The following is a 20,118-nucleotide window of genomic DNA, read 5'->3' as shown; positions in this document are numbered from 1 at the left end:
TTTGTACAATGGTTTGTTCTTCCTGAGCCAAAGTTTAATATAAAAGAAGTTGAATTAAAGTATTACCGTATTTAAATATTTTCGAGATATTTTAATGAATTACCGTTCACTAATCGTGAATGTAAGCTATCTTTCACACAAGCGAGATGGATGAGGAAGGCCAGTTGGCCCATCCAATCACATAGATCCTACCGCCTTCTCCATCATTGATGCATTTAAGGGGATTCTAGATAAACGCATGAGGGGAAAAGGAATCGAAGGCTATGCTGATAGGGAATGACGAAGTAGATGGGAGGAGTGTGTGGAGCATAAACAAACAGTGGCTTGGACCAGTTGGGCTGAATGGCCCATTTTTTGCTGTACATTCTGTGCAATCATGCAATTCAGCTGCAATGGTTCTCGCTGTCTGCTCATTCAAGCATTAGTAAAGACCCAGTTCATCATTTGTGGGGCTTTTACGTAATGCCACGAGATTGACCAGCTCCACTCTACCCGATGGCACCAGTTGGAATAGGGGAGGATGGCAGTGGGAATCCAGGGTTACCTTAGTGTCCCGAACAATGCGGTAATGCTTGAACTATTAGTCCTATATTTCTTTCTCTCTTCCTGTGGGGAAGTCTGATCTCCACTTTGCAACTCCCAACAATGGCACAACTGAAATCAGCTCTCCACACACAAATCATGGGTGCAACTCATGTCCCATCACTTCCTTCCACAGCATTCTTGAGTGCTTCTTGACCAAGAGATTGGTTGGGAGTGTGGCCTGCAAACCAGAAATAGACACATGGTTGTAACCTTAAAAAGACAATGCATAACTAATAATTATGTAATGGAAATTTGATCAAATAAAACCGGTTTAAATTTTAGTTCACATCACTTCAATTCATCTCCTGGGCTTCACTGATCCTGAGAATTTCGGCATGGTGAACCTGTTATAGTGCTGAACTTCTCTCTCAAGGGGAAGTTAGATAAATGCATGAAGGAGAAAGGAATAAAAAGGTTATGCTGATAGGGTTAAATGAGGTATGGTAGGAGGAGCCAGGATCTTATTGAATGGTGGAGCAGGCTCAAGGGGCAAAATGGCCTAATTCTGCTCCGATTTCTTATGTTCTTATCTTCAACCCAAACACGAAGAATCCCTCTTCCTCCTCCCAATCCACGACTTGCGAGGTATCCATCCAATACTGCTTCAGCAAGGGGAGATAGTGAAGGAGGATAAATGTGCCCCAAATTATCATTGGCATTGTTGTAGGAAGCAAAGGACAACACTATCGCTTTCTATTGATGGGTGGACAGCTTCTGTTGTTCGAGTCTTTGCGAGCGTTGGCTCTTCACTCACATTTCACTCTGGCCACTAAGAGTTTAATTAAAGGTGATTGCTGACATTGCTGGATTTTGGGAGACCTTGCTTGGTGATACAGCAATGCACCAAGATGTACAAGGAACAGTGCAGACAAATGTCATTCCAACATATTGCTCTAAACACATAAACTGACATGAAAAGAAAATCTACAAATAATGGAAATCTGAGCGCAGAAAATGCTTTTCCAAAATAGTTTTAATTTCCAATAAAATGAATTGGTTTGAGTCCAAGTATTGATTAAATCATCTAATTTTCATATAGTTTTGGAACAAGTATACATTTTTGTTCATCTCATTTAGGAGCACCTGTTATAAAGTCAACAGATAAGAACATTTATTGAGCAAACATCTCCATTGTCCAGAATGCCCATGATCACCACCCCACTCGGTGGAAGAAAACATTGTAGTTTGTGGCATGAGGCTTCTTTTTTTTTTTAAAGTTTTTTTGTTTGTTCTTGGGATGTTGACAAGGCCACATTTATTGCCCAACCCTAGTTGACCCAAGATGGTGGACCTTCTCCTTGAACCATTGCATTCTTTGTGATGGCTCCCCACAATGATGTCAGGTAGGGAATTCCAGGAGTTTGACCCAGCAATGATAAAGGAATAGCTCATGGATCTCCAAGTCAGGATGTTGTGTCACATGGACGTGTTCTCTCCACATTGTCCTTCTTGGAGGTAGAGGTCGCAGTAGCAGGATGTACTGCCAAAGTAACCTTGGTGAGAAGCTGCGGTTAATCAAAAGATTTTGAACAGCAACCATCAATTTTCAGACCATTCCCCCCTATCCTGATTCTCTGCATTTTCTGCAATTGACGTAAACCTGGATATGCAACATTATGGAGGGGGGGGGGGGGGGGGGTAAGTGAAAACTAATGGGTAACAGACTCCGCAGCAGCATCACTCTCTGGAGAGAGGGGAAAGGAAAATAGAAGTGGGTAAGCCAACATCAAATCATCCAAGAAACTTCTCGCAAAAATAATCAAGTGCGTGGATAATGGGCGTACAAATATTTGAGGCTGCACTGCAGTACTGACCAAGCAGATAGTGCTGTAATATTATGAGACACGAGATGGCACTGTTGTATTAATTTACAACGTACTGAATATGAAGATTTGAACTTCAATTGGTCTTTGAAAATAATAAGCTTTTAAAATCTTTATCAATAAAAACATCCATTGTAAATTCAGGTCTCCTCCTATCTGATCATTGAGCCACAAAACGATTGCGCTTTCTTGATTCAATATCTCCGCCACAAGTTATTCTTTGTGGCAGAGGTATTGAATACTTTAGTGGAGCAGGCTCCAGGGGCCGTGTGGCCTATACCTGCTCCGATTTCTTATGTTCTTTACATAATTCAGAAGCAAACGGTCATGCCGTACAAGTTATTGGAGGTAATTTTAATTGGTTGAGGAACTAGCCAGTGGATAGAATTTTCTTGGAATTTGCAGTGGCGTTGGATAAAGTATCACTAATGAGACTTATGGAGATGCGGACAATTGATAGTTAGTGAACAATTTGTTTGAAAGCTGGTCCAAGATTGGAATGCACAAGACGATAATTAGAGTTTTGTTCTGACTTGGGGCAATGACAATTGAGATTCTGTAGCAATTTGTGCTGGATTCCTTGTTCACACAATTCCCAAGAGATATGCAGGCAGCTATTGCCTGTAATACAGGACTGGTCGAGGCGAGATCGACAGCAAATTCAAAGGGGTCCAGCTCAATTAAGTGGATGGGCTACGGTGTGGCTAATGGCGTTCCGTGCACGGAAACAGGAAATATGGAACATCGGCACATGGTGGCGATGTCAGTTAGCAAAAAGGAAAAGGATCTAGATATAATTCTTAACCCAAGTATCCAGGCAACAAGGTCAGCAATGCTAATTGCAGTGGAAACCTATTTGTCTCATGAGACACGATTAATTTCTTATTCTTTTAGTGTTGTCAATTTGAAACAAAGTTCGAGCACTTCCTTTAAACAACAATGCCTACATGCAATCAGACCAAAGCTTTCACCCATTCAATGGGAAATATCTGTCTTAAATGAGTGCTCTTTGTTCAATGCATATTGAATTACACAAATTACAGGCATGTGTCCAAAGGGGGTCAGCAGCATTATTATTGTGCGAGTTCCTCTTGAAGATGGCCGTTTTATAGCGTTGTTTCATTGGGTGTTGAGAACCAATAGTGGAAAGGTGCAAAGCAGAACTCATGCTCATCTCCAACATGTGCCCAAAACTAGCCCACAAAGCCCCCGCTTGTTCCATACATCTGTGCATTGAAGCGCAAAGCCAATTTAATTTGGGCTTCCGCTCAGCCTCAGATCTTTAAACTCCTTGAACTTGGAGGTTTAAAAATGATGCTTTGTCAGTTCCTATGCATCTCCCATCAGAAACTGCTATTCAGAAGGTGGTGAAAAGAATCCTACAAATTACAAATCCCTTGGGAGGACAGACGCACCAAAGTTAGCGTCTTCGACCAGGCCAACATCCCCAACATTGAAGCACTGACCACACTTGATCAGCTCCGCTGGGCATGCCACATTGTCCGCATGGCATGCCAGACACGAGACTCCCAAAGCAAGTGCTCTACTCGGAACTCTTTCACGACAATCGCGCCAAAGGAGGGCAGCGGAAGCATTACAAGGACACCCTCAAAGCCTCCCTGATAAAAGTGCGACATCCCCACTGACACCTGGAAGTCCCTGGCCAAAGACCGCCCTAAGTGGAGGAAGTGCATCCAGGAGGGCGCTGAGCACCTCGAGTCCCATCGCTGAAAGCATGCAGAAATCAAGCGCAGGCAGTGGGAAAGAGCATGCGGCAAACCAGTCAAATCCACCCCTTCCCTCAACGACTATCTTGTCCCACCTGTGACAGAGTCTGTGGCTCTCATATTGGGCTGTTCAGCCACCTAAGAACTCATTTTAAGAGTGGAAGCAAGTCCTCCTCAATTCTGAGGGAATGCCTATGATGATGATGAAAAGAACGTACATATTGTGCAAGTCTGATTACTGAACATTAAGTACCTTGCCATATTCTTCTGCTTCTATGTATTTTTACATCTAAATAATTCCAACCAAGCAGTTTAACCTGTTTGCACTGCTCTGAATTGTTATTTTCTGCTTTCAGAAATATTCGGAGATGGGAATCCCACCCACTCTCCATCGAAGGATATTAGTGATTGGGAGCCAATTGTTAAATCTAGGCATGCTATCCACTAAGTACATAGAAATGATGCAAGGTTCAGTTCATTAAAGGCCCCATCAGTTGGACAGCAGTTTCTATAAGCGGAGCATGAAAGCAAACACTGGTGGAAAGGCCGAACTGTAACAAATCGGAAGCTGGCGCCACAGATAGAAGACAGAATCAAAGCCCCACAATCATAACCATTGGGGATTTGCAGATCTCCCCAATAGTCTTAACTTTAATTATAATTCTATCCACCAAGCACTGAAGTACAAATTTGCTTTTTCAGGGTATTTTTTTTATTAAGAAAAGAAACTGAACAAAATACAGTCTTTTTTCCATATGTACATTACATACAACATAATTCTACAGTTGCATTTGTTCACTGGGTCTACACATTCAGTTATTCACAACAAAATAGTGCATAAATTGTATACATTTCAGCAAATAAGGATTGGGATCTTCATACTTTCAAAAAGAAATGGAAAAACAAGATTAAAAAACACGCCATTTCAGTCAAGCCACAGGTTAAATCTGCTCAGTTGAACTATACAGCAAACCCGTGGGTTTGTTTGTAACGTTACATTCTGTTACAGAGGATGCTGAAGAATCACCAAAAGACTGAAGGAAAAACATATTCCCTGGACCCATATTCACAAATAGCCCAAAGTATAACGGGAATCTGTACATGATGTATTGCATAAATGTTTATGAATACAGGCCCCTGTGCACGAACCAGGATTATAGACACACAAAAAGGGATAACTGAAGCACCAAACTGGGTTCAACGCCCAATATGAAGAATTGAAAGCCTCTTTAAAACTATACACACCTCAAAGTCCTTTGGCCAATCATTTCCAGCAGTGTTCTTCTCGTTGATTACATAAACCACACTTAATCCAAGCCATTATTAGTTACCACATAGTGAGGGATATATTAGCAAGTGTTGCTACAGGTCTACGTTTTAGGGTTTTTGTGACTTGCTTTGATCGTATGCGTAGTTGGATCAAACGCAGCAAAGTTATTGCAACATATATAAAGCAACAGGTTAGGACAGGCATGCCCATATTGCACAAACGACCTTTGGATATTCTCAGGCAGAAGATGTAGCTGTACAACCCACTAAATCAATCCATTTATATCTTTCATCAACAATGCTCAGGTAGACCAGGACAATTCTACACTGATTAACAGCCCTCTCTGATTGAAGTGCTGAGAAATATTAATATTTATGATTAAAATGCCTCCCAAGTATTTGGTGATGCTTGTTTTTTTTTTTGATACCCAATCACTCCGACACTCTTTTCTCTTCCCTGCCATGGGTAGACGAGTAGAAAATGCGTAACTGCAATCACCAAATTTACACAGCAAAAAGGGTTAAATAAAAATTACAAAAGGCGTTCAATTGCCTCTCTAAACACAGTCAACCATTGATTTCTGAGAGCGTCAATAACCACTACAGCAATATTTCTTTACTGCACAGTTAGAGTCACAGAAATAAAGAAGACTGCAGCACATCCAACATTCTGAATTTTGCTGATTTTTGTCTGTGCATTTGTATGGAGGGGAGAGAGAAATTCTCTCTTTAGAATACTTTAAACTGATGGGGCACTCAGTGACCATCACCTTTACTTTAGGACATTATGGGTAGAATTATGCAGTGACCTGATATTTTGATGGTGAACAGCCCACCAGACACCGGAGAATCTCTCTTGAATTCTGCCCAGTCGATAAACTCTACTCGGCTGTTCATTTTTTATTCTTCGAGAGAAATAGAACGGTTAAGTGAAAGCAGTTTCTTTGTCCTTGCTTTCTTGGACGAGGTGTATTCAACAAGTGTTTATATAAATGTCACTTTAAAAACATTTATATTCAAGTTGTTTTTTTTTAAAAAGAGTATCAAATATTGGTAAATGAAAGTGTCAGCCCGATTTTATCAAAGCTAACAGAAAAGGTGGAATTATTAACCTGCAATTAATTTACTTTGTAACTTTATTTAAAAGCTGAGTGTGCACTAGAAAATGTAGATTATTTACCAAGTCTGAGCAATGGCAAAGTTTCAGAATTTGCATTTGGCTGAACAGTGGATGACATCAGACATTATGCAATCCTTTTTTTTTTATAAAGAGATTTTTTTATTAATGCAACTAATCTGCTTGATCAGGCTCTAAGCTATAAAATAACCTCCAAAACCCTGTTACATTAAAAAGTAATATATGCATCTTGCACATGGGGAAGTTATACAATACCTGTTATAATATTAACCATGTTATAGGGAGAGGAACTTGCTGTATTTGAGACTTTTAAACGCACTACATTTCTCATTACATTTACTAGCAAGAGGCATGTCCAATGCATTTGCCATTTAAACAACAAACAGCTCTTTCCATCAAGGGGCTAAAAATTGAAGTCTAGCTTTTAAAATCTTAAATTGTGCATTTTCCTTTTCACCTGATTACTGAGTTTCTTCGTTCTTTGTACAGTATACATCCCAATCATACTGTGAAAAACACAGAAGGTGGTGGACATATATAGTAGTTTCAAGAGGAAAGACATGTTAACATCTGGATAAAGACCCTTCATCAGAATTTGTGTACAAGTGATGCAGGATTTGCACACTCAACATTAACCAAGGCATTTTCTGTTTTGGTTTACAATCTCCAGCATTCACCATTTATTTTCTTTAATGTGTACATTTGGTTTACCTCTGTCCTCGTGAGCTTTGTTAATGGGAAAGAAGGAACTAATTTGGCCAGCAACAGGCAGCACAATTCAACACTGAACAATGGAGCTGATCATAATCACTTTCTGTTTACAAGATTAAACTCTAAATCAACATCATCTTCCTTTTATTATGATGAACTGCACTGCTCAAGACATTAGCAGTATTGGACATTTGCCCATTTCAGGCACCATGACAGGTATAGCACAGCCCGCGACACAGTAAAGTTCCCTCTGCTCTACCCCAATGTGCCTCATCTTAGAAATCACCCCACTGCAGTGTGACCTTTCCCCACATTAGTTATCCTTGTGGCCATCGACAGAGATTGCCAATTTAGGGCAACTTTGTGCTGTGAACCAAACACTCAAGAATTGGCATGACAATTTGATCAGTCTGGGCCATCAATTCAGGTCCCAGAAGTGAAAGTACAGGTGTAGTAACCCACTGTGCCACTTTTTGAAGCTGCACCACCAATAAACTACACAATACAACCTCAGAGATACAAAAGACCTTTTTTGGCTTTATACCCCCGCCTTACCAACAGTGCCCACGAAACATAAACCTTTCAATAATGTTGGAAAGGAAAGCGTGAGGAATACTTTTTGATTTATTCTATGGGATTTGGACGACTGATACAAGTCCAAAGTCTTAAGGTTCAATTTGTCCTGCATGGGGTGCAGCTCGAAACTTACAATTACAGTGAAGCAGTATTTATATTGAATATGTTTTTCCTTAAGCAACTTAATACATTTTTTTTTTGGGGGGGGGCTTTGATCCATATCTCCTCCCATATAATAAACAAGGAATCCATTTTTTAAATGCAAACACAGAAAATGACAATACATCAATTCTTGATGTACTGAAAACATGCAGCACTGTATTGTCCTTACACAAATTGGGTCCAACGGTAATGTAAACACTAACTTACTTTGCAGCAAAGAGACGACCAATTTTAGGCCTTTACAGGATATCCATTCCCACTGCACTCACCCAATTCAACAACACATATGCAATTCATTTAATACCACCTTCATAGTTATTTTCATTTTTAAAGGGTCACGGACATCCTTTGATTACTAGCCGATACAAAACTATCCAATCTCTTCAGATTATACTTTTCTTCAAACTTGCCTTTTAAACAGGAACTGTTTTTTCAGCATCCCTCAACTAAGAGCTACTGTTGCGAATTGCAACTTGAAACCTCTCCTCTTTACAGTTTTTTCTTTAACACCGATGCGTTTCAATGCTAATTTTGCTTTAGTGTTATTTATCATCCATCCCATTTCTTCTTTTTCCATTCTAGTTTTTAAACCAAACGGTCACACCTGGTTTATTCCAGTATGTTGGATAAGCACAATTAAAAATAAAGCCTGCCACCAACCAGGTTATCTTATTCTAGAATCTCAATTCCACCAGCTTCCCATTACAGCATCATGCTGCTTCCTAAAGCAGGCCAATAACCTGCCCTCCACCACCCTTCTTGACCTCTGCTGAACCATTCCCTTTACGTACGTGGGCCACTCAACTCCTCTACATGTTCAGTTTTCGCCTTCCAAATCTAGACTGTGAGCTAAAGCAAATTATTTCAGCTTCATGCTTCCCTGTATTAGCATTTCAGCTAATCTGGTTTACATAACAGCATTTCTCTCCTTCCTCATCCACAAATACGAGTTTGTGCAGAGTGGGCTCAAAGATGTTGGGAAAAAGGATTAAAAAGCTCTCAAAGAATTCATTAAAGAAAACATTTACAGAATGAGTTCAATGCAGACAGTGGCCCACAATACACTGAAACACTCCCACCACACAGCTTTAAACTCTACTGAACTGTCCCATTTCCCCAAGAGATCTCAGAGATGCCAATTTAGTATCAATTAGTGACATATTCTGGACAATGTTAATCAATGAACCCCAGAACGAAGAATAGCCAACACCACTTAAAGAGTATGTTTCCTCGAGTCATCCTTGTGGTTCATTAAGACGAAGGACATTGTTCCAACAGACTTCGAACAAATTTAAGACTTGAGAGCGCAGTTAAAAGAAAATGTAATGGGCTATCCTTCTACTTTAAATGTTAACTAACTGGTTTAAGAAAGCAAAACATATACAGTACCTTATCGGGACGTCCCAAAGTGCTTTACAATCAATTAATTTGGAAGTGCAGTTAATGTTGCAGCCAATTTGCACACAGCAAGGTCCCATAAACGATGACAGAATGAATAATCAGGGCGAAATGCTGGCCAAGACAATACTCAACATTAGCCATATTCTTACAATGTGGCTTCCTGATCTGTCCACAATATAACCAGAAGTGGTCAAGAGCAAAGAGAGAGAATCCTGTGCATGTAGCAGAGTAAATGCTATGCTGCTTCCAATCAGATAGCGCACAGTAAACTGATGCACCAGTTGATCAATCCCAAAACTGATTACTAAACTGCTATACAAAGTTCAGTATTTAATAATCTCCCAGGTATTAGAAGAGCAAGCGATCTGTTGCAGCAACCAATTTATCACTCAGATCCCCCCCTCGGTAATAGTCTGTTTTCATACCACCAGGATCAATAAGGTAAAACTGTGGTATGAGTATTTGATGCTTGAGATTGATAATGCGATGTCTCACTGTGTGAAATCACTTCCTCTGGGTATTATCAAGATTCCATAACCTAGTCTTGAGACAGCGACTTTTATATATCTAAAAAAGGGGTGAAACCACTTTCTGCAGATGCAAACATTTGATGGTTTGTGAACTTCAAAAATAAAATTCTTGTGAACTGCTAAAAGATTCCTGCTATTATGCATTGCTTCAATCCTAACTATTGAGAACAATGCATTATTAAGCTGTAAATCTAGACAGGAGGAAAAAAAATTCAAGGTGTAGTGTTCAGAGCCAGTTATTAACAGTTTTAGAATGGAGCCAGGCCAAAGTAATTTAATATGCCAAAATCTGACTTGTGCATTTGTATTTTTCCTCCAATTATAAATTAATTCCAAGCTTGTTTTACACTTAAAGTTGACACATTTTGCTCTTATTTTATTTCAGCTAGTTAACTAAAACATCAACTAGACAAAATCAGTCAACGAGAGTAAATTATATTTCTTAGCGATTAAAACAGCTGTAAGCTGCCTGCTTTAAATACACTCCAGCTAAATAGGAGTAAACTCAATACATCAGATATTGCCATGTAACTGTTTGGGTCACAAGTCAAAGAACTATAATACAGAACAGTAATTGGCATGAAACACCTGCCATATTAATCATTTGTAATTTCCATTAAATTACTGTGTGGATGCTTAGTGGCAATTTGTACCAGATTATGGTCAGTCTTCTGTGCTTTACACAAGCAGCAATTTGTGGCACTTCAGAAAAGAACAAAACTGAACAGTTAAAAAGACATAGTTGGAAATCTGCAATACAAAAATAGCGGTTCAGCCTATAGAGAAAGATTTTGGGTGTGATTTTGTCAGATACTTTAACCAATCTTTATCTTTTCAGATGTCGGTTCTGCACTCTCAGCACTTGGTTTTCAGGAACAGTTCGTGCCCCATCCAACCAGGGGCATGACCTGCCATCCCAATTCGGCTAGGAAGCACTTTGCGACTCCCCCGAGGTTGCAAAAGGCATTATGCAAATGCAAGTTTTTCTTTCAATGAGAAGTCACCACTATCATTCAGGATGTTTGAACTTTTCTTTGGTTATCAGTGGTTTAGTTCTGAGCATTAAGGCTTGCCAGTTTTGCTATGACACTTTCAACCCCTGCCCCCGCATTTTATAAATACACAATGACAATGCTAGACCACATTAACAAGAGCATTGGCCAACAGGGGACAAAGGGGGTTTGCTGAAACATACTTTGAGTTACAACACTCCTATTAAACGGCAGAATAATGTATATGAAACATTTGGACTGAGCTTTCGTTGGATACAATTCTTGGAGCACCCCACGATCTGTAGGTATATATTTAAACCATGGAATCTGGTGAAGAAGGTGCACCTTCACAAGAGGTTATGACATCTGGAGTGTCAGCAAAGTTTTTGCAATTCTGCGTAGTAGTTGCTGGTGTCATCTTTATACCGTATTAATTAGGACCAACTGAATAAAGTAAATGTTTTTCTCATGTCTGTATTTCCAACTGTCCTGTACTTTACTAGTCTTTGACCAAGGTTATCAGGTCAGGTTGGCCATCAATTAAAAGTGACCTCAATGCAAAACTACCAGGGACAATATGCTTTGGTTAAGTTGATTCGTTGTGAAAATTATGATTCTGAATGGGATCTGCTCAGTAAAAAGTGAAAGTTATCTGCCTCCTTGTGACAGCAGAAAGTACAAGTTTGAATTTTATAAAAACTTCCCTTTATACAATTCCTACTAACATTACTTTGTGGGGGGGGGGGGGCGGGGGCGGGGGGCTGGCTGCATGCGAATATCTGGTGTTGTAAAGGATTCATTGAATATCTGGCAGCACAAGTGGTGCACTGATTACTTGATACAGCAAGCGGTCCATTTTACACGTTGGGAGATGGCAACGTTTGAGTAATAGGCTTGCCCAACACAGATTTTGCCTTGTACCTTAAACGCATTATATACACACTGCTGGAAGATCTTCAACACTCCTCCCTCTTCAAAAAACCACAAAGACAACCTCACACCAAGTATATGTACAGTTATGAGACTGAAGAATTGATCAAAATGAAGCAAACTTAGTATTTGCAGGGCCATCTCTAAATAAACAAGGGTACCCATCAGCAGCAATGCTAACAAAACCCTGACTCACTAACAGTCTTCCCATCTATAGAAGGAAACCAGAATTTTCAGTGGTGATGTTTGACAGAGGTATGAATGCAGCAATAGTGAGAAAAATCTTCATTCAACTCGACATTTTAATAAAAGATATTCTTTCTAGGACTTACTAGAGTATGTTGGTGTCATTCATGAAAAACAAATTTAAAATCATCTTTTACAAGGGGGGAAAAAATTGCAAGAACTTTGCCTCTAGTAATCGAGCACATAAGCAGCATAAAGAGAACAATCCAATCACTGAGGTAAAGTACGGTAATCACGTGCATTTCTGAGACAAGTGAAAGCCTTTAAGTTAGTCACTGCTAACCAGCAGTGGCCGATTAACACCTTTGCTGTTACCATCCTACACACAAGATCACTGTATGTGAAATTTAAATCGAAGGGGCCAATGGATTAAAAATACATAGGTAATTATTGTACAAAGCAGTACAATTTAGAAACTTGCATCAGTGCAAAAACATCTTTCACAATTTCCTTTACAGCAATTACAATAATTTGTTCGGATTCTTAAAGATGTGAAAGAGTTAAAATAGTTTATCTGAGAAGCTTATCAAAAATTAAAATACTGTGACAAGGTCCCCTTTCCTAGACACAGTTTCAGACATGTATTTCTCATCGGCACACTTTACTGTATTCACTATCTTTGGCAGCTGAGCTGGAATTTTGTTTTTAAAAAAAGCACAACATACTTCAAGGCATCAGCTTTACATGTTCCAAGAAATGACGTCACAACTGATGACTAAACTTTACTCAACATGCCTGACATCATTGAGGAAAGATGATGAAAATGAACACAAGATACAAGAGATGACTGAGGTCTGGACTCCTTCACTATCAACAGAAGCTAAGAACCAAGTGCAGAAAGTGTCCCAAACCAGAACCTCCGCTGCTTAAAGGCAACCATTTTAGGAACACAGACAAAATCAACAGTTGTCCACATATCGTGCACATTTTATCAATATGTCTATTATTTAACAAATAAAGTCAGAGGACTTTGTAGTCGTTTTAGAGAGAACATTAACATTTTCCTTCAATTTGGATAAAAATGGACAATGTGGATGACATGCGTCCCGATTTGTAATGGGAAATGCACTCCACCTCTGAATCTCTGCCATAAAACAAGCCATTTCAGAAGCACGTTCCCAGAGCCAGTACGCACCTCCAAACCCAGAGACTGAAGGCGATCTTTGTCACCCATATCGCAATCAAGAGGTGAAATCAGTAATTGCAAAGAGCGAGAACAATCTTGCTTCAAAAACAAAACTGGCGCACTGCGCTTTCCAGGTAAATCTACTTAAAAGCGGGCTTTGGAACCTGGCCATCCATTCACCACACTCTGGGCCAGCTGCAATAGAAAGGCAAACTGCTGATGACTACAATTTTTGAGAGCAATTGTTTTGTTGGAATAATCTTGTCCCCAAGAGGAAAAGACCATGCTGGATCTTTCATGCCTTGAAAGCAGCCAGCTCAGCAGCAGACAGCTTGAAAGCTGGATTCTATTTTTTTTGGCATCGCCATTAAAACAAAAGTAAAATGTGAAGATTAAAGTTCGCCCCATTTACAATAGGACTGCAACTTTGAAGTGCAAGAAGTAAATTAACGGTAGAACTGATTGATTCTGGAGTAAAAATGCATCCGAATGGCAGCAAATCTACTCCGCCGGCTGAGAATTGCGGAGTTGGCAGCCCAACAGGGCACTGCACAGCGTTGCAGTCATTGTACATGATGCACAGCACTCAAATTCATTCGATGTCAAAAGTGTAGGTGCAGCTTTTCAAAGCAGTTATTAATATTGCTATAGAGGCCAAAGAGAATGGGAACAGCAGACATAAAACAACATCTTAATGTGATGTCAAGGATGTGTGGACTATTGGACTGATAAATGGACATCAAAGTGGACCGAAATACTGATGAAAGTCAGTCTGGATCACTGCAGCATTATTCCAGGAAGCAGCCCAGACATTAAGAACGTCAACTGTGTGTTTATATCGACACTCCGATGGCAGGATTTATTATTTAATCTCAAAATAGTTTTAAATATTTACCAATGCAGCAAAGGACTTAACGCACAATGGGAAACAAACCCATATTCACAAAGCGGTCATCTGTTCCAACCCAGTTTTATGGTCTGTACGGAAACAGCACTGAAATTGGACACTCAAATCAAAACTAGATGAAAGGTGATGTATTACATAAACCATCTTTGCCAGCCAAAAATCATAAGCCAATCTAGCCCGTATAAAACAGGAGATCAGATTTGTGATTCATTTTCTCTTCAGCCAGAATCCATCAATTGCTGTCCAGCTACAGTGTGATGAGGTCAACCAGATTGCCTTTTGGAGGTGTCATGCTGTCAGGGAAGAAATTTACCAGCGTATCAAACAGCAGAGTCCTCTGGGCATAAGTCTGGTCGACGTCTGAAAAACCTGTCGAGAAATAAAAAGGCAGATGAACACCAAGTGAGTGATTTCCTTCTGTGGTGCTTATAGAGCAACAGATAGCACTGGAGAAATACAGCATATGACTACAAAGAGAGGCATTTAAAACCGATGTAGATAGAATTTGGGTCATGGGAATGGTACGGATTCAACAAAAGTGCACGACCGAACAAGACTAAATGTCAGAAAATGCTGGAAATCTCAGCGGGTCAGGCAGCATCTGTGGAGAGAGAAACAGAGTTAACGTTTCAGGTCGATGACCCGTTGTCAGAACCAGAACCTGACGAAAGGCCATCGACCTGAAGCATTAACTCTGTTTCTCTCTCCACAGATGCTGCCTGACCCACTGAGATTTCCAGCATTTGCTGTTTTTATTTCAGATTCCAGCATCCACAGTCTTTTGTTTTTGTAAGACTAAATATCAGCCCTGTTCTCCATTGCTGACATTCCCAGATGTTATTGCTGCCCAGCCCTCCGCCACTCAGGGCATCGCTATGGACTCCAACCAACTAGAGGCCATTATATGTTTAAAAAAAAAATGATGTCCACTTTTAAAAAGGAGTGATGTTATAGCTTATTAGAAAAGGGTCAATTCGAAGCTTGTAATAAAATACAGTAAATTCCCCATTCAGCTGAAACTCTCAATGAAACTCCCAACTATAGAAGCCATGTCCCATACCCTTTCTATAAACAGCTCACTCGAATTAAAAGTCAACAGTACAGCAAAACTCATTCTCCAAAACATGTTTTAACCAACTTATTTTGCTCTTTTAGCTAAATTCCTTCAGGCCCCCGAAGCAGCTGTGGGCCATCAGCTCCAAGGCCTAAAGTCAATATTGTGCTGAAGTGGTCTCCAAGAGATCAGACTGAGAGCAGCCTATGAGCGACTGCTGCCCCTCCTGGAGGAAAGCCAAGTGAGCCTGCTTTGCGAAGCAGTACACTCCTGGTTCCAATGTATTCTGCTTGCCACCTGTACTCAAAATTTGTAGCTTTCTTATTTGGGAATATTATAGTACAATTGTTATAATTCTACAGCTGAAAAAGAAAATTAAAAAACACGATAGGTTTGAGAAAAAATAATCCATTTGCTGTGTGATAAACAATTAAGAAAAAAGACTTGCATTTATATAGCGCCTTTCACGACCACCGGATATCTCAAAGCGCTTTACTTTTGGAGTGCAGTCACTGTTGTAATGTGGGAAACACAGCAGCCAATTGGCACACAGCAAGCTTCCACAAACAGCAAAGTCAATGACCAGATCTGTTTTAGTTATATTGATCAAGGGACAAATATTGGCCAGGACACCGGGGATAACTCCCCTGCTCTTCTTCGAAATGGTGTCATGGGATCTTTTACGTCCACTTGAGGGGGCAGACGGGGCCTCAGTTTAATACCTCATTTGAAATATAGCACCTCCGACAATGCAGCGCTCCCTCAGCACTGCACTGCATGGATTTTTGTGCTCAAGTCCCTGGAGTGGGACTTGAACCCACAACCTTTTGACTAGAGGCGAGAGTGCTCCCCACTGAGCCACAGCTGATTAAGACCTAATTAACCTGTTTATCTAAGCCCCTGTACTTCCAACTGAACCTCTGTCCCTCGTCACATCTGTAGGTTTTGGCCACATTGAAGAATTGTGCTTTATTCAGAAGCTCAATGAGGAATGCATTAATTCCACTGCAGCATGATGAGCAGTGTTAGGAATGCAGAAATCGTTTGCAAATGAGGCCAAGAAACAATTATTGGCGTAATCCTACACCACCCTCCTTCACTAAAGAAAGCAAAACAAAAAAATTACGGGGCACGCCCTAACTGGGCCACAACAGCTCAAGTTGAAAAGTCTGATCACACGCAAAGGCAGCAAATGAACAGTTGAAGTCGTGAACACATGCAGTACTCATAACAACTCTTGGACTCGATCCACTTTTGCATTATGGTATTAACTGGAACAACAGAAAATGTTGGAAATGCTCAGGTCAGCGAGCACCTGTGGAGGGAGGACAATAGTTTCAGCTTGATGATCTTTTATCAGAACCCTGGAGCTTGACAACCCTCCCCACACAGGCTCTCCCGATTACATCAACAGGTTTAAACTTTGCTTCGAAACCACCTGAACAGCGATTTTTCCAGTATACATAGAATACATACAATTTTACAGCTCAGCATTTGGACTCAACGGGTCTGTGCTGACGTTTATGCTCCACACGAGCCTCCACCCACCCAACTTCACCTCACCCGATCAACATATACTTTCTGCCTCTCATACTTACCGCGCTTCCCCTTAAATGCATCTATGCCATTCGCCTCAAACACCACACATGGCAGCAAGATCCACATTCTCACCACTATGTTCACATAATAAAAGCACAGTTTGCAAAGCAGACAAGCAATATTGGATATGTAAGCATTTTAAGAACACTTACCTAATGGGATGAAATCCGAACTGGATTTGAAGAGTGCCTGAGCCAGTAACTGAAACTTAAGAATAAAAGTAACAAATTAGTTTCAAATGCATAAAGTGAAGCAACTGGAATAAATTACAGTGCAGGTTGAATCTCTCTTATCTGGCACCCTCGGGACCTGGCCTGTTCTGGATAAGGGATTTTTCTGGACGAGGGTTGGTCATGTTAAATTGGATGGTACAGGTACTGAGCAAAGGGATATCGGGACTGGCTGGCTTAGGGCTGGGAGTGCAGCAGAGAGATCATTGGCGGGGCGGGGGGGGGGGGGGGGGGAGGAGGGTGGATCGCGGGGTCAGGTCAGCGATTGCGGGAATCGGCAGCGAAGAAGGACTTCAATTTGTCCATGTTGGAGTTCTGCGCATATGCCACCCGGTGGCCGGGAATGGTTCTGGACGAGGGGTGGTTCTGGATAAGGGAGTTCTGGATAAAGGAGGTTCAACCTGTATTAAAAATGTACAACAAGCATCTCACAATAAATGGAATCCTATGAGGCTAACTAGCCTTAATTCAGTTCTGGATCAATGCCCTGCCACCGTTCCATACCCGGCTTCTTAAAAGGCGAGGTGCAAACAAGAAACCCTTTTCAAGGTAGTACAAATGCAATGGAAAATAAAGCACAGACATGAATCAGTCAGAGTAAATGGAGGGCTGATTCAAGGAATGCACAACACTAAATCACAGCAGCAGCCCCGAGTGCCAGCACACATACAGCAAGTTCCCAATCTGCAGGAGGGAGTCAGGGAAAGGTGGCACCAAGCGGTGGCTGACGACTTCAAGGGAGTGGGATGGGAGAAAGGAAATCTGTGGACGAGTCATCCCAGATCACCACTGGACATCTCCCAACAGTTGATTCTCAAGTGGCACTGGAGGAATCTTGAATGCAAGCTGTTCACCCATCGGTACTGCCCCAAGCAAATGGTGCATGGGACAGCACAGGGGTCAATCAGAAAGCAAAACCTCACACAAAAACGCAGCATAGCGGTCGTTAATTCACTCCAAAATTACTTTCAATCTCAACCAAGTCTAAAGGGCTAGTGATTTCCAGAGCTAACATCCCCCAGTACGTCAGTCATTTAACTGAGACATAACTTCAATGTGTTCTATTTCCCTACTGTAAACGCAGCCTTTCAAACAGCTATTAATTCTGACATTAGTCAAAAAGAACCATAAATAGTAAATTATGCCTTAATGTGCTTCCTCGGCTGAATGACCACTGGATTGAGAAGTGGGGAAAGTGGACCAAGACATTAATAACTACTTGCAAATACACAGAAACCAGTCTTGCACAGATAAGCACCATCCCTGCACAAACCCTCAGCCACCTTGCCGGACCCCACACACTGGTCTAATACACTAAGTAGTGCAGCGGAAAGCCACTGTCTGTTTCCTACTACTGAACTGAAGGTTGAGAGGAGGGGAGCGGTACACACCCAGCTGAGGCAGAGCATACCCTAAGTCTTCAGCAAGAGAGTGAAACTACTCGACAATCACCAGAGATTATAGAGTAGCTGCACGGAGCGGCACTGCTGAACTCCATGCCCATTAATACCAAACTGACAGACCCTGAACCCACAGCAGCAGTGCAAGAGCAATGGATAAGCATGCAAAACTAGGAGAAAAAGTAAAACGGAGACAAAAGATACATGCCACATGCCAAACAGCAACAGTACACCTTCAAAATCTAACAGACAACATTGCCACACATTCATTTTTTTTAAAAAAGTTCTCCAGCACAAAACTGAACATAGAAACATAAAAAATAGGTGCAGGAGTAGGCCATTCGGCCCTTCGAACCTGCACCACCATTCAATAAGATCATGGCTGATCATTCACCTCAGTACCCCTTTCCTGCTTTCCCTCCATACCCTTTGATCCCTTTAGCCGTAAGGGCCATATCTAATTCACTCTTAAAAATGTCCAATGAACTGGCATCAACAACTCTCTGCGGTAGAGAATTCCACAGGTTAACAACTCTCTGAGTGAAGAAGTTTCTCCTCATCTCAGTCCTAAATGGCTTACCCCTTATCCTTAGACTATGTCCCCTGGTTCTGGACTTCCAACATCGGGAACATTCTTCCTGCATCTAACATGCCCAGTCCCGTCAGAATTTTATATGTTTCGATGAGATCCCCTCTCATCCTTCTAAACTCCAGTGAATACAGTCTCTCCTCATATGTCAGTCCTGCCATCCTGGGAATCAGTCTGGTGAACCTTCGCTGCATTCCCTCAACAGCAAGAATGTCCTTCCTCAGATTAGGAGACCAAAATTGAACACAATGTTCCAGGTGAGGCCTCACCAAGGCCCTGTACAACTGCAGTAAGACCTCACTGCTCCTATACTGAAATCTCCTAGCTATGAAGGCCAACATACCATTTGCCTTCTTCACCGCCTGCATGCCAACTTTCAATGACTGATGAACCATGACACCCAGGTCTCATTGCACCTCCCCTTTTTCTAATCTGCCGCCATTCAGATAATATTCTGCCTTCGTGTTTTTGCACCAACGTGGATAACCTCACATTTACCCACATTATACTGCATCTGCCATGCATTTGCAAACTCACCTAACCTGGCCAAGTCATCCTGCAGCCTCTTAGCGTCCTCCTCATAGCTCACAACACCACCCAGCTTTGTGTCATCTGCAAACTTGGAGATATTACACTCAATTCCTTCATCTAAATCATTAATGTATATTGTAAATAGCTGGGGTCCCAGCACTGAGCCCTGCGGCACCCCACTAGTCACTGCCTGCCATTCTGAAAATGACCTGTTTATCCCGACTCTCTGCTTCCTGTCTGCCAACCAGTTCTCTATCCACGTCAGTACATTACCCCCAATACCATGTGCTTTAATTTTGCACTCCAATCTTGTGTGGGACCTTGTCAAAAGCCTTTTGAAAGTCCAAATACACCACATCCACTGGTTCTCCCTTATCCACTCTACTAGTTACATCCTCAAAAAATTCTAGAAGATTTGTCAAGCATGATTTCCCTTTCATAAATCCATGCTGACTTGGACCGATCCTGTCACTGCTTTCCAAATGCGCTATTTCATCTTTAATAATTGATTCCAACATTTTCCCCACTAATGATGTCAGGCTAACCGGTCTATAATTACCCATTTTCTCTCTCTCTCCTTTCTTAAGAAGTG

At 41.2% G+C, this 20,118-nt stretch overlaps 1 protein-coding gene across 3 annotated transcripts in view; it reads right to left on the bottom strand.

Moving 5' to 3' along the window:
• Nucleotides 1-4,845: 4,845 nt before the first annotated feature.
• Nucleotides 4,846-20,118, bottom strand: part of mkln1 (muskelin 1, intracellular mediator containing kelch motifs) — a 156,108-nt gene continuing 140,835 nt past the window's right edge. For 2 of the 3 annotated variants that reach the window (XM_070897182.1, XM_070897183.1), the window contains exons 17-18: nucleotides 16,929-16,983; nucleotides 4,846-14,492 (exon numbers count right to left, since the gene is read on the bottom strand). In XM_070897182.1, the coding sequence (XP_070753283.1) occupies nucleotides 14,371-14,492; nucleotides 16,929-16,983 (177 nt within the window). In that variant the 3' untranslated portion in view covers nucleotides 4,846-14,370. The remainder of the gene's footprint in view (nucleotides 14,493-16,928; nucleotides 16,984-20,118) is intronic. The other variant, XM_070897185.1, reaches the window with a different exon arrangement.

Source organism: Pristiophorus japonicus, chromosome 13, assembly GCF_044704955.1.
Source record: "Pristiophorus japonicus isolate sPriJap1 chromosome 13, sPriJap1.hap1, whole genome shotgun sequence".
NCBI lineage: Eukaryota > Metazoa > Chordata > Chondrichthyes > Pristiophoridae > Pristiophorus > Pristiophorus japonicus.
The sequence above is the reverse complement of the archived record's forward strand: the minus strand, read 5'-3'. Positions and strand labels throughout refer to the sequence as shown.